At 45.9% G+C, this 14,817-nt stretch overlaps 1 protein-coding gene across 2 annotated transcripts; it reads left to right on the forward strand.

Annotated features, from left to right (window-relative positions):
* Positions 1 to 592: 592 nt before the first annotated feature.
* On the forward strand, positions 593 to 14,814 carry ZNF598 (zinc finger protein 598, E3 ubiquitin ligase). 2 transcript variants are annotated; one of them, XM_042827611.1, is made up of 12 exons: positions 593 to 790; positions 3,118 to 3,230; positions 4,337 to 4,466; positions 6,318 to 6,529; positions 6,826 to 7,043; positions 7,472 to 7,589; positions 8,626 to 8,807; positions 9,980 to 10,052; positions 10,719 to 11,479; positions 11,796 to 11,931; positions 12,173 to 12,317; positions 12,563 to 14,814. In XM_042827611.1, the coding sequence occupies exons 1-12, from the start codon at positions 593 to 595 to the stop codon at positions 12,908 to 12,910; spliced, it is 2,634 nt and encodes an 877-aa protein (XP_042683545.1). In that variant the 3' UTR covers positions 12,911 to 14,814. The 2 variants fall into 2 exon arrangements, with proteins under 2 accessions (XP_042683545.1, XP_042683546.1); XM_042827612.1 differs by lacking the exon at positions 593 to 790 and adding an exon at positions 2,976 to 3,011.
* The last annotated feature ends 3 nt before the right edge of the window (positions 14,815 to 14,817 follow it).

The following is a 14,817-nucleotide window of genomic DNA, read 5'->3' on the forward strand; positions in this document are numbered from 1 at the left end:
CATGGGGCTGTTTGCACCACCAGGGCATAACAGAGCCCAAACCACAACAGAATCACAGAGCTGAGCAGCCTGGTCTGGTGGTTGGCGACACTGCACATAGCAAACTGCGTAATCATTGTGGTCCTTTTCAATCCATTCTATGATTCTATGAACATCTTGAAGGCACGGACAAGGATCACAGAGCCCAACTCCATTCAAAACCACCCAAAACTCGACCCGAAACTCAACGTAGCGAGAGGGGCCCTGGCGCGGAAGAGCTGCAGGCGGCGCTCCTCCAAGCTAGGGGCCCGGAAGAGCCGGGGGCACCCTGACCTCGCTCTCTATGGTCGCACGCCGGAGGACGCGGGCTGACGCCAGGAGGGGTGGTGCACCGGATGTCTTCGGAGGATAATCGGGAGAGCGAGGTGGCGCTCTAGGCAAAAACTCTATGGTCCACCCTGAGCGGCGCCGTGGAGGCGGATCTCTATGGTCGTCAGTCGGGCAGAGAGTCGCTGAGCGGGGTCTGTCCAGGGCGGCGCTCTAGGCTTCCTCTCGATGGTGCTGGCGGTTGCTAGGTGGTGCGGGGCCTAGGCCGCGGCGGGTCGGCGCCGCCATGGCCGCCTCGGCCTCGGGCGTGGCGGCAGCGGCGGCGTTGGGGCCGGCGGAGGGCCCGTGCGTGCTGTGCTGCGGGGAGCTGGAGGTGGTTGCGCTGGGCCGCTGCGATCACCCCATCTGCTACCGCTGCTCGGTGCGGATGCGGGCGCTGTGCGGAGTGCGGTACTGCGCCGTGTGCCGGGAGGAGCTGGGCCAGGTGAGGCCTCGGCGTGGCGCGGCGCCGCGTTTCTCGCGGTCCGAGGAAACGAAAGGCGGGCGGGGGTCGCGGCGTCGGGCTCCGCTGTGCGGGTGTTAACGAGGCGGTGCCCCGCCGTCCCGCACTGCTGCCGGGTTTTGGTCGCCCCGCGTGCCGCTCAGCGCGTCGCCACGCGGCGGGGATGGGGCCAGGGGTGGGATGTGGGGCTGTGGGGCTGGGGAAACTTCGCTCAGGGATATGGCTGTAAGAGCGTGCAGCGATGTGGGGAAGGAGGAATGCTGCAAGAGGAGAAGAGCTGCTGCGTCGGGGGAGAGATCGCAGAGAGGTGGAGGTGAAGTCAAAGCGGTGCCCCGGAGGAGGGGGTTTTTCGCCGCCTCCCTCTGACAAAAGCTGCGTGTTTACCCTGGCTGCTTCTTGTGCCGCTCAAATGGCGGCGGGGACTGAAGATCCCTGAAGGTCTCCGAGTTGGTGGGTGCCACATGCTGTAGTTTTGCTGCGTTGGGTTTGGTTTTGTAACTGAGCTCATCGGCACGCGAGTGGTGTCCATGCAGGGAGGGACACAGATCTCCTTTGGACCTGATTTTACCGCAGAATCACTAAGGTTGGAAGAAACTTCTGAGGTCCCGAACTCATCTCACCATGCCTGCTGACCACGTTCCTCAGTGCCACATCTCTATGGTTCTTAACACCTCCAGGAACAGTGATCCCATCCCCTCCCTGGGCAGCAGTGCCAATGCCCGACTGCTATTCTGAAGAAGAGTTTCCCAGTAGCCATCCTGAGCTTCCCCTGTTGCAACTTAAGGCCATTACCTCTCTGCACACCTCCTCTCTTAGGAAGCAATCCGTGGTGTTGATTGGCTGCCATAAAACCACTGCTTTCAGTGTTGCAGATGGACTGGGAGCACTTCAGCTCTATAATAGTTGGTGTATTTGTGTGGCCTGAACCTCACTTCATCAAGACGTCTTCTCCTCTCATTTATTAATTGTTAAAAGTGATCTTTTCATTACAGTTGACTCAGATATAGTAATGTGTAGTGTTAGAAGAGCCACATACATCTCATCATATCTCAACTGATGCTGTCCTGGTCAGTGTAGGTTGAACTGTGTCACAGCGTGGTGTCCAGAGGAAATGGAAATAACTTTAAAGATGGCTGGCATTGCACTGTGTGATGAAGGAGAAAGCAGGATATACTTGTTATGGTAATATGTGCTCTCAGAGGTGTTTAATTGCTGTGCTGGAGTTAGGCAGGATTGCTTGTTGACCTGTAAAGTCACCCTGACGTGTGCTTGGGTTAGGCGTGGAGGACTGGTCAGTGTGTTTGTTATACACATGTGTGTTTGTCCTTGGAACTGCTGCAGGAATCTGTGATGGACTCCAGTGATAAAATCTGCTTTTCTGCAGTTTGTTCCTCCCTTCTGAAACTTTCTTCAGGTTGAAATGAAATGAAGTTTACAAAAACAAATGTTTTTTAAAAATAACGTGAGTTTGGCATTTATCCAAAAATCTCAGACTTGTGGTCGCTTTGTTTTAAGCCTGGCACTTCAGAGAGCCGTGTGTATATGCATGTATATTCTTCAGTATAACGTGTATTTTAATAGTAGCTTCACTGTAAAGAAAGCTTTAAAAACTAACCTAGCCAAAAAGCTCAAACCAAAAGATTTGCTCTGAGGTGTTTCACCCCAGCAGGGGTAGAGGAGTGACTTCACAAGACTGCACTGAACTTGTGTTCTATCACAGCTGTTCCATTAAGGCTGCTGCTACACCAGCACTGCCCAGACTGGGCAGCAGTGGGGGCAACCAGGTTCTCTTAGAATGGATGCACCACACAAATAATTTGGGAAGTGATGTAGCATTTTCCCTCACTTTACCGATATTTGAGGGAAGAGGAAGCACTGGTCTCTCCATCACACCCTGAGCCATGTCCCTTTCCCTCGCAGGCTGTTTGTGTGGTCTCCTACTGGGAGATAGGAGGCAGCTGAGCGCAGGGCTCCGGGCAACGAGTGGATTGCATTGCTTGGAGATATTTATGCCCTGTGGGAGCCAAGCATCATAAAAGAGTTTCCTAATGTAGTTCAAAATCCAAAGACCAGGCAAGTCCAACTCACCCTGCGTGGTGCTCTTGCTGGAAGCTGATAAGCAGTCGCAGTTGCTGACAGTTGTGGGGACAGCGAGCAGTGGTGACACACAGCTCTGGCCCTGATGTCTAAGCCTTTGGCTGTGGTGAGATCCTGACAAACAGACATTGTGCTGAGGAGTTGCTCTGCCATCCTGAATACTGCACGGCCCATGTGTGCCATCTCTGATCCCTGTGTTGTGTTGCCTGTAGGTCGTCTTCGGGCGGAAGCTCACGTCTTTCTCGACAATAGCGCTAAACAAGTTGCAGCATGAGAAGAAGTATGACATTTATTTTATGGATGGAGAAGTTTATGGGCTGTACAGGTAAGTACGAGAATCCTTTCTGTAATTTGTCCCTAAAACATCACTTTTTTATCTATGTTACGTGGCCAGAAGTGCCTTCTTTAATGGAAAAGTGTGGTTTTATGGAAATGGTGACTTTGATGCAGTGTCCATTGGTCACTGGGCAGCACGGGTGGCTTTGGTGGGGTGAAGGCAGCACAGGTGGGAAGGGAGCAGCTCCTCTGTTGGATGCACAGAAGCTCTGCCAACAAAAGTTGCTTTTTTGCTTCTTTACCAAGGGCAAAATTGCTGCAAGGCTCTTCATTCCTTGCCTGGCTGCTGTGTAAATCAGTAAAGGCAAAATTACTGCTATAATGGTATTTATCCCTGCATTACATAAGGAGTAATCAAAACCAATTGCACCATACATCATATGAAGAGAAGAGCATCCTCTTCCTGCAAAGGTCTTGGTTATAAATGGAAGAAAAAAGGTGAAAATGTAACTTTGTGGTATGTTTATACTTTGCATTTCATGAGGTTGGGCAGTGGGTTTTTGTAAGCAGAAGCAGTTGGAAACACGTTCTGATTAATTATACACCAGCCTTGGAAATTACTTTTGATGGTAGTGTTTCTGGAGGGCTGCTGAGATCACTGCCCACAGAACAGTAATCAAGTGTGAGTGGGGGGGGGAGTTCCCACTGAGACCAGTGCTCTGCCTTCAGCTCTTGCTGGGAATCATGCTTACTTTTTTATCTCCCCACCTCATCATATACTTCAGTTGCTGTCAGTATAAACCATAACTAAATCAGATGTGAGCATAGCCCACATCATCTGAATCTTCAGGAAGGCAGGAATGTGTTGCACAGACGTGTTCCAGTCCATCTCAGGCTGTGTGCTGGTACTGTGCTGCTTACCGGGTGACTGCTCAGCTGGCTTCTTATAGTTGGAGTCTCCATGTAACTTTGTTCTCTTCTGTTCCTGACTGATGACAAAGTATCTTTGGAATAAACAAAATGCTAACCTCATTACAAACAGCTGGGGGAGCAATAAGAATGCAGAATTCTTCTGTGGACAGAATGTTTATCTTTCAATAAAGATTACTGGCAGGGAACTGAATAACTTTTAGCAAATCTTTCTTCATCCCTTAGGAAGCTGCTGCAGCATGAATGCTTTTTATGTCCAGATTTGAAGCCGTTCAATACCTTTGCGGATCTGGAACAGCACATGAGAAAGCAGCATGAACTCTTCTGTTGCAAACTCTGTGTTAAACACTTAAAGGTGAGTTGGTTCAATGCTTTAATGTGATGAAAGGAGGGGGTGGTTCCTTACGTGACCTTCTGGAGTACTTGTGGAGGTGGGGAGAAGGAGATGCTGAACAGCACCACTCTGCTGCTTAGGTTTCTCCTGTCTGCCTGCAGTCAGGTCAGTTGATTTCTTCTGAGACTTTCTTCTTTCATAAACTGATTAATGAAAGAGTCCTGGAGGTTCTAAATGGATTGTGTTTTAAATTAAGCCCAACCATATTAATAAGCTTCTGAGGTTAGCTCCTCCCCCACGATACCTGTAAATACCAAACCCTATCTGTCTGATAGGAAGTTAATCCTGAGTTGTAGGCAGGCTTTGTTACAGCTCTAACTGTAGTGATTTAGATATCTGTTAGGACTTACGATGACTTTATGAGCTAAATCTGTAACTGAGAAAATATTAGTGGTGGTCCAGAAAGCAGAGTGCATCATGGAGTGATGGATTTCTCTCTCAGCTCCGAGCCAATGTAGCGTTTACAGTTGAATCATGGACAGGATGAGAACCCATCTTGTTGGTTTAATGAAATATAATTACATTTCATTTGTTTATTTTATTTGTTCATTTGTTCAGAGTGAATTTCCTGTATCTCATTGGTTTGGTTGGAAAGTGAAACATGAGTGTCTACAGTGGAGGTCTGCTGCTGTTTGATGTACACACACAGAACACACCTGGGCTGGTTTAAAATGCAAAGATGAAGCACTTAGTGGAAAGCTGAGTGGCATGTCAGTACTGAGCCTGAGAACTGCTCATCTTACTGCTGCCATTACTGGCTTCTTTTTTTGTTGTTTGGGTTTCTTTTGCATTTCTCAGTGATGTGTCAAGCAAAGACAGCCGTTGTTGCTCAATGAATGCTGGGGCTGCTAACCTTTGTGTCCTACAGTTGTCAGCGTCGTTTATTGTTGTAGGAGGGAATTTAATGCACGAGCACATATTTTGAGAACTCATTACATGTGGATTTGTACATTTGTTTTCTCTGAAACCAATCGAATATCGAATCAGAGAACTGCATTTACGTTCTGATTTCACAGTTGGCTCCTGCAGGTCAGACTGCAGGTTGTTGCCTGAAGGGACAGGATCCAGGATTGGTCAGGGTTGACTTGGATGAAGACCAAGACATCTTTTGTGCAGGGTTAGTTTTCACTGAACTGATTTGACTCTCTGATCATTAGTGCTGAGTCAAGAGAAGGGGAAGACAAGGCAGCCTCTTTTAGTTGCAGTGTCCTTTGAACTCTGCTGAAGAGGTGCTTCTGCAGGCAGCCTAGGTAGGCAGCACTAGAGTGGTAAACTAGTAGAATATGTAGGCTTCTAATTTCACAATATTGAAGAAATCCTTTTATTTTGGAGAAAGCTTCAGTGTTGTTAATACCCACTGCAGATGAATTCTGAACTCACAGAAGCTGTGGTCCGTCAGTGCAAGCAAAGCCAAGTGAACCTTTTCCCAGAGTGAGTTAAGATTCCTTGTTAAAGAGATAAGAAATAAGGGATGTTCTGTTCTCAAGGATATGCTGATCTTCCTGGTGTCTTCAGAACCCTTTCTATCAAAACAGCCTGTGTGTTTGTAGGGGCAGAAGATTGGCTCTCAGTGCAGAATTTGTTCACTGAACAGCATTGTTCTCAGGAGAGAAGAAAGGGTGAAGTTGATCTGTTTGAGGTGAGTGAAGTGTAAGTGAGATGCAGTCAAAATGTATCACTTGAATCTTAGTTCCTAGTCACTGAAAATTTGAGTTGTGAGTTGTCAGATTGCATCTTTTTCAAGCAAATCTGTGACTTCTTCAGGCAAGTTGTGCAGAGCCTGGCTTATTCCATTCTTACTTATTTCTCCAGATTTTTACATATGAAAGGAAATGGTACACTCGTAAGGACCTTGCTCGCCATCGAATCCATGGAGATCCAGATGACACCTCTCATCGTGGGCATCCCCTGTGTAAATTCTGTGACGAGCGTTATTTGGATAACGATGAGCTGCTGAAACATCTGAGAAGAGACCACTACTTTTGTCACTTCTGTGACTCTGATGGTGCCCAGGAGTACTACAGGTTTGCAGAAGTAGTTTTATTTTTCTGAAAAAAAAGCTTACATTTTAGAAAAATAGTTTTGGATCCTTGAGTTTTCTGAAAAGCAGTGCTTGAAGTGGGAGTGCAGGAAGGTTGGCTGTGGGCTCTTTTGCTCCTTAAGCCAGCAGCTGCAGTAACCACTTGCTGTTTAGTTCATGTCTTAAAGTCTTCCTCTTTGGTGTTAATGTTACGCGTTGACAGATGGAGTGAAGGATAATCATATAGCATAGGAGAAATACGTGTGGAGAATTGCAGCTCAGGCTCTTTTCTTCCTGCAGCGACTACGAATACCTTCGTGAACACTTCCGCGAGAAGCATTTCCTTTGTGAAGAGGGACGGTGCAGTACAGAGCAGTTTACCCACGCTTTCCGCACTGAAATCGATTACAAAGCCCACAAAACAGCCTGCCACAGCAAGAACAGGGCTGAGGCCAGGCAGAACCGGCAGATAGATCTGCAGTTTAATTACGCTCCTCGGCACCAGAGGAGAAACGAGGGTGAGTGTGGCTGGGGGTGTTGCGATGGCTGGGGATGTATTCATTCTTACTGCTTTGGTATGCAGAAATATCAGGTGAAGACCTCCTGGCTAGGAAGTTTCTTTGCTAGAGGGTGGAGAAACCTGGAACCAGGGCTCTGAGAGGCTGGGGAAGTTTGTTCTTGAAGATAACCAGAAGTTGACAGAGCCACAAGCATCATGAATGTGATGTCAGAGTTGGCCTTTCTTTGAGTGAGGGGATGAAGCAGACTTTCTTTCCGTGTGGAACAGACTTTTACCATTCCTGGAGGTTTGATAGACTGCTTAATCATCAGAAGGAAGTCAAGATAGATTTATTTGTAGTAGTGTAGTTTTGCTCTTTTTCAGGTATAGTATGGTGCCCAGATTACAGAAATAACTTTAAGAATGATAACTATCCCTCCTGTTCAGGTGTTATAGGTGGAGAGGATTATGAAGAAGTTGACAGGTTCAACAGGCAAGGAAGGTCAGGCAGATTGGGTGGCCGAGGAAGTCAGCAGAACAGAAGAGGCAGCTGGAGATACAAGAGGTGAGTAGCACAGCATTGTGTGGATTTCTGTTGCTGCTTAGTTCTTTTTCAATTAACAGAGCTTTGGTGCACAGGTTGGAAGGAGGTAGGGACAAAGTTTGGAAGCTTCTGTAGTGAATTGTTAACTGAGAGTACAGCCAGTTTTCAGTCTAAGCCTGTATGCTGGCTGCGTGCCTGGTGAAAGTGAAATTACTCTCTGAAGTTAAAGCTTCCTGGACTTGCCAAAGAAAGCAGTCACTGTGATCTTTGTCACATGGTTATCTGAAATCAGAGTTCTTAATTTCAGCAACTATGGTTGTGCTAGCTTCTTTTTAGAAGGATTTTTCCAAAGTAAATGATAAACATTTGGAAGTTCATTGGACTTTTTGGTCTGGGTAACTGTGAAATTCCTATTCTGAGGCTCGTGCTTTTCATTGAGCAAACAGATCTCTGTGTGGCCAGACTGAGTGCTTTGGAGAAAGAAGAGGGTTAAGTATTGAAATAAAAGTTTGCATTTATTTGTCTCTTCATGCATATGAGACCTGAGTGCTTTTTACATACTGCACCTCTCTTGTTCTTTTTCTCACTGGATGGTCAGCTGGTTCATTACTGGTAATTTCACTGGGGAAGAAGTCCATCTCTAAACACCTTTATATGTTGGTGTCGCATGTGGATTTTGCATTCATTGAGAGTTTGTTATGAGCCATATTTCAAAGAATCACTTTGGTCTAATAAGTCAGATAAGACTGCACATTTGAAAATAAGAGAAGTGGGTGTCTGCTGTCATCCGTGGTACTGTCTTTCCCAATTCACTCCAATTGATTTCTTCTATCCTGGATTGTTACCACCACAAGCAGAACTCGCAGATCCCCGGGTAAAATGTGCTTTCTCACTAGCCAAGGGAAGAGTGGGTTTGTGTCAGCCTTCTCAGCAGGTGGCAGCACAAGGCCAGGGACAGTCATCAGAGCTTACTGCCGAGAGGTGAGAGGTGGAGTATAAGGCAAAGGTGCTTTGTAATCCCTGCTCTTTTACCAAGAAAATCTGCCCTGTCCTGTAGGGAAGAAGAAGACAGAGATGTTGCAGCAGCAGTCAGGGCATCTGTAGCTGCTAAACGACAAGAAGAGAAGAAACGGGGAGAAGACAAAGAGGACAGCAGCAGTAGAGGTAAAAAGGAGGACCTGAGGGATTCGGAGGTACCCAGCTCCAAACGTGTGCCAAAGTCTTCAAGTGAAGCTACAGGTCAGTGTTGAACATTTTCTGCAGCTGCAGGGAGACACAGGGTGTGGTGATGGGTCTGGAGCTCAGGCTGGCCAAAGTGTGAATTGCCATACATTGTTCTCAAAAGCCAGTGGATAAGGAGAGAGCTGTGCAGAGTCTTAATCCAGCAACACTCACTCACTGTGAAACGTGTCCAAGTGGGCTGGGGTTTGCACAGCCAGTTAGATTTAAAATGAAGCTGGGTAGAAATACCAAGCAGTTAAGGTATGACAGTATTTGTGATGTTTATCCAAATAATACTATCTAAGACTCTGCCATATTCCTACTGTAGCATGCAAGAACTGATGTACTGTGATGCTTGGGATTAAGTTAGTCCCAGTAAAAGTTTGTAACTCGTTGATAGAATTGTTTTGATGTTATTGCTGCTCCAAATCCCTTTTCCACTGTTTTATTGGTTCTACAACAGGGTTCCTGCTCAAACTTTATATGCTTTCATAATGAGCTGAGAGCTGCTGAGAGCTTGGTTATCTAATGGGTACAGCTCAGCTGGGGATGACAGGCAAGGCTATCTTACCCTGCTGCTAGCCCAGCTTTTGCTGCGTGTGTGTCAAAGCTGTTATCAGTCTGTATTTAAGCTGATGCAGTTCACAGCACTGCATTTTAAGACTAAGCCTAATTGAGAATGATTTATGTTTTGATGAAAACTGACTGCCCAGGAGCTAATTGCTTAGCAGTGTGGGCATCTGTGCAGCAGAGGTGTTGAACAGCTCAGAGGAGCAGCTTTCCAAGTGGAGAATCAGCATACTGAGTCACAGTATCCTAACCCTGTGCAGGCAGCTGATTGCTGGCCTCTGGGGGAAGCATAGAGCAGGCAGCTGGGGGCATTGGCTTCTCAGTTGTGAAGGAATCATCTGGAGACTGTCTTATCAACCAGTGTTTTGCTCATATTAAGTTCCATGAATTGCCTGTATGCTGGAGCTCGTACCTGATGTCATAATGGTGAATGTAGTTAACTGAAGGAAATGTTGATACGTGGACTTACTGCCCTTTTGGAATGTTGGTTAATGACATCAGCAGCTGCTGAAAATAGAACTTGTTATTGCTGCTGTCGTGTTCATTGATAGCTTCCACTTTGAAACTACTGGATTTTAGTTGAATATATTTCTTTGCTCTTTTTGTCAATACCCCAAAAGAAGCAGCTGCTAATGGTGCTTTAAGCCAAGATGACTTTCCAGCAATTGGTTCTGCAGTAGGACCTCTACAAGGGTAAGTTTGTTCAAGACTGCAGCAATGAGAAAGCTGATTTAGAAACTTACTTGGGTTGTGTGTTTCTGGAAGAATTGGTTTTATAGATCTCTTGAACTGCAGGTGCTCCCCTCTCTCAGTTCCTCTTCTGCTTTGACCTGTTTCTGTGTCAGCTGCTGCATGAACAGCACAGGCTGTTGCTTCAGTTTGCAGCTTGATTTTTATTTTATTTTATTTTATTTTTGTAGTGCAGTTCCAGGGAACTTTTCAGTATTCCTGACTCCACTCATTTTTAACTCACTAGCTTATCTTGAGGGAGCCATATGCTGTTGGGGTTTTTAAATTCATCATCTCGTTAAATGGGTGGTAACTATAAATAGAGTCTTTGCAGGATGTGGACACTAGGATGTACTAGAAGCCTGCATGTATGGCTTGCTGGTCAAGGTAAGGTGTGCTAAGACAGCACAGATAAGACAGCAAGGCTAGTGAGACTGCTTTGAAGAGACCCATCCAGACACGGTTTATGTATCTGCATCCTGTTAATGGTTGTGGCAGCTGTGCCACTCTAAGTGATGGATTGAAGAAGAATGCAGTCAGGCCCGGAGCCTCTTTTGCCTGGTGGAGTTTTGGGAGTTTTGCTGTCTGTGCAGAGGTGGTGTAACTGGGTGCACTTTTCCTTTCTCGCAGCTCTGCTCAGCTAGCAGCAGTTAAGCTTAAAGAAGATTTCCCAAGCTTGTCATCCTCCGCAGCACCCGCTGTCTCTTCTGGGATGTCTTTGACGTACACAGCGACTGCAAAGAAAACAGCTTTTCAAGAGGAGGATTTTCCAGCTCTGGTGTCCAAAATGAGGCCTAACAATAAAACAGTAACTAACATCACATCTGCATGGAACAGTGGTTCCAGTAAAAATGTGGTCAAAGCCATTAGCAACCCTTGCGTAAATCAGATAGCCAAAAAATCATACTCCTTGAATAGCACTAAAGGAAATAAGAAGAGCAATAAACTCTCTCAGTCAGATGATGAAGACAGCAGTAGTGGCTTGACAACCCAGGAGATAAGGAACACACCGACAATGTTTGATGTATCGTCCTTGCTGGCAGCTTCTACCTCACAGACTTTCACAAAAGTGAGCAAGAAAAAGAGGATGGGGGTTGAGAAGCAGAGACCATCATCCCCACACCTGTTACAGGAGACCTCATTGCCCAGGTCCTGTATTGAAAAGCTGCCAGAAGCAGAGCGGACATCAAACGCTGCTTCTGCTCTTCACGCCTCTGACAGATCTGCAGCTGTTGTGAATGGTCATTCAGAAAAATCATTAGCACTCTGTAGTACACCCAAAGAGCCCCCTGGCCTTAAAAAGCCCACAGTGACGAACCAATGCCCTTTACCTCAGGAAGATTTCCCAGCTCTTGGGAGCTCAGGATCAGCTCGAATGCCACCGCCACCGGGTAAGCACTTCAGGGCACTGACAGCTTCTGGGCTGCAGTTACAAGGCAGCCTGAGTAACAGTGTCTTGAAAGTCCTCTCTCTTTGTAAAGTCATATCAGGTGCTGTGAAGCACTTCCTGACCCAAACGTTAAGGCAACAGATTTCCACCTCTTTAATATTTAGGTTTCTTCTGAAATAGTGATGACTGCACTGTTGACTGTTACTTCTTGATGCTTCTGGAGAGTACGTCAGACTGTTGGTGTTAATTTTACTTGCTGGTATGTGGGTGCCACAGATATGTGCTCTGACTTCCTGCCCATTTCTGCTTTCATTTAGGCTTTAACACTGTGGTGCTATTAAAGAGTCCTCCTCCGCCTCCAGGACTGTCAGTGCCTGTTAGTAAACCCCCACCAGGTTTTGCTGTTATTCCATCCACCAGTATCTCCGAACCTGTCACTACATCTTTGAAAGAGTAAGTAAAAGTCCTTTTGTTGGAGTTATTTACACATTGCATCTCGAGATATGCCATAGAAGCTTCAGACGAAGCACAAAACACTGGTAGGATTACTGTATCCATGTGCTGCTGGCAGAAATTGCACGTGTAGTTGAGTGGAGAAAGGGAGAAAAGAATCATCATGTAATGTGTGTCTGCAGCATATTTCTGTAATATGAGGCAGTATCCAATTGCATTACTTTTTTTCCCCCAAATGCAGGCCAAAATCCAGCCAAGGGACATACTTGATACCTGAAAACTTTCAGCAAAGGAACATTCAGCTAATACAATCCATTAAAGAATTCCTCCAAAGTGATGAGTCCAAGTTCAATAAATTTAAAACTCATTCTGGGCAATTCAGACAGGTGAGTGGGCAAGAACCTTTGCCTTCCTGAAATCCTCCCCAGCTCAGTTCATGTAGTGCCTCTGTTTGTGGTTGGTGAGTGGACTAGATGCAGGTTTTCTTTTTGAACTGCGTGCTCCACTGTAGCTCTTCTGTAGCACAGCAAAGTGCACGTAGTGTGGCCTGGAAGAACGTGAATCTTTTTATAGATGAATCAGATTATTATTTTTGAAGTTTCTAATTATTCCAATTTTCTTTTCACTGAAGGGTCTGATTTCTGCAGCAGAGTATTACAAAAGTTGCCGAGAACTGCTTGGAGATAATTTCAGGAAAATTTTTAACGAGTTGCTGGTGTTGTTGCCAGACACAGTTAAGCAACAAGAACTGCTTTCTGCTCACAATGATTTCAGAATCAAGGAAAAGCAAAGTTCAAACAAATCCAAAAAGAACAAGAAGAATGTTTGGCAAACGGACTCCAACTCTGATCTCGACTGCTGCATCTGCCCAACGTGTAAGCAAGTGCTAACGCAGCAGGACATTGTCACTCATAAAGCTTTGCATATTGAGGATGAGGAGTTCCCTTCCTTACAAGCAATCAGTAGAATCATCAGTTAGCTCTTATGAAGACCAATAAAACAGTTTCTGTCTATGAATATGCACTTTTTGGAATGAGGTTTGACAGCGTAGTGTGGCTGAGATCTGGTGCCAGTTGAGTACTGATACACAGGGAACTGTTAGAGAGCCCTCAGTGCTGTTCATAAATACTGTGCAAAGGGATCACTGGACTGCGCCGTAGCTAATTAACATCCAAAGTCTGAGCTTCCAAAATGCCTGAGTAGAGTTAGGCCAAAATTGCAGGGTGGGCAGGCAGGGGGCCACCTTTCTCCTGTAACATGCAATAGCTGAGAAAATACTTTCTGATCTGAAGTCTGGGGACACAATAGGGGAATATGCATCTGGCTTGGGGGGTTTTCTTTCTTTAGGGAAGGGTGGGAGCAGAGGGGGGAGATATTGAATCACTGAAGTGAATAGAAGCAGAAGTGAGTTCCCTTATATTCTGATTTTTGTGCTGTTTCTGTGACCGCAGAAATGGAAGCAGTCAGGGGTGCAGAGATGCAGAACTGCTCCTACTCACTGGTGAATAGGGCCGTTCCAGTTGTGTGTCTGTAAACGTTGGGCTGCTCGTATAGCTAAGAATATTCCTGTCTGAAAACTGAATTAATTCTACTACTTGAAGAATTGGACTGATATGTGTGATGAGTTGAACCTGAGGTTTGAAGTTGCCTCTGACCTTTTATGTAACATGTTCTTTAAAGAAACTTCTTTTGTAGCACTGCATGTAGAAGGATGATGTTCAGGCTTTACTTTCTGTAAAGCACACTTCACGGTGACTTTATTTAATGATTGCCACGTTTCTATTTCTTGGATGTATTAATGGTGGTAGCTCCAACCAACGGCATACTGGGATATTAAATGCTGCTGATCACTGACCATGTTTATCTGCAGTGCCTTCAAGTGCATTTATCTGTTTACAGTGGTCTGCACTAACGAGGATAATTTGTTCAGGCTATGGAGTGTTTACATCCTGTATCTCCCTTGGTGATGTTGGTCTGCAGTAGCTTTGCTCACATTGCTTGCCATCTGTAACTTCCACCTCTAGGAAAACAGGAGCCGAATCTGTTCATCATTTGAAATAACTTCTCTAGCAGCAGCTATGACGTGACGGAGTGACACGTGCTCCCTGTAGTGCACTTCCATGGCTATAATTAAGCGTCTGATTCTTGCCCATCTTTGCAGACCAGGTTTAGTTATTTTTAACATGTTGAGATTAATTTATGTAATTTTTAAGTGACAAAACACTGCTTTTATATAAGCGTTTCTATGAAATTGAGCTCAGTCTATTACTGAAGAGCTAGTCCTGGCTACAGCATTTCTTCCTTGCCTTATACTTGTTAATTTTGCTTGCTGTCAGGCTGCAAAGTGCTTTCGGTTTCTTTTTCTAAATAATTCAGACTGTTTTGAATTCCTGGATGTGTTGTATTCAGCACAGGGGCCAGACTGCATGCCCTGAAAGAGGGAGGGAGGAGCATTAGGCTGCACGGCTGTTGACAGAATGCATGAATACGTGGTGACCCGTAAGGCTGCCGTGTTCGTGGCGCAAGGCGCTGCCTCGAGCAGAGCCAGGTGCCACCACACACCGGTGCTCCAGCTTGGATGCCAGCTGCCCAAGTCAGCAACAGATCTGCATCCTCAGTTCTTTCCCCTGACTGCCCCTTGGGTTTGAAAAGCTCAGAGGAAACAAAGCACGTATCTTCTGCAGGAGCTTCTGACGTCTTCCCTTTATTTTTCAGTTTATTTTCTTCTGTGTTAGCAAATACGTCAGTTCCCAGCCGGCAGGTTGAGAACTCACGGTGCTGCTCTCAGTTTCCTCGAGGTGCTCGGTTCTCCTTGGCCTGACGATGCAGTTTCCTTGCTCCCTGTGCTCACCCGATTAAATAAAGCATTACCAAATTTGTTCAGGC

This window comes from Centrocercus urophasianus, unplaced genomic scaffold (genome assembly GCF_019232065.1).
Source record: "Centrocercus urophasianus isolate 14NV4802_14NV808 unplaced genomic scaffold, USGS_Curo_1.0 seq_29, whole genome shotgun sequence".
In the NCBI taxonomy this organism is placed as follows: domain Eukaryota; kingdom Metazoa; phylum Chordata; class Aves; order Galliformes; family Phasianidae; genus Centrocercus; species Centrocercus urophasianus.

Excerpts from the sequence above, each read along its gene's own strand:
- ZNF598 (XM_042827611.1), top strand. The coding sequence starts at position 593 with ATGGCCGCCTCGGCCTCGGGCGTGGCGGCAGCGGCGGCGTTGGGGCCG. Across the intron at positions 7,044-7,471 it reads GCACCAGAGGAGAAACGAGG|GTGTTATAGGTGGAGAGGAT; the intron begins GTGAGTGTGGCT and ends CCTCCTGTTCAG. Across the intron at positions 7,590-8,625 it reads GGCAGCTGGAGATACAAGAG|GGAAGAAGAAGACAGAGATG; the intron begins GTGAGTAGCACA and ends CCTGTCCTGTAG.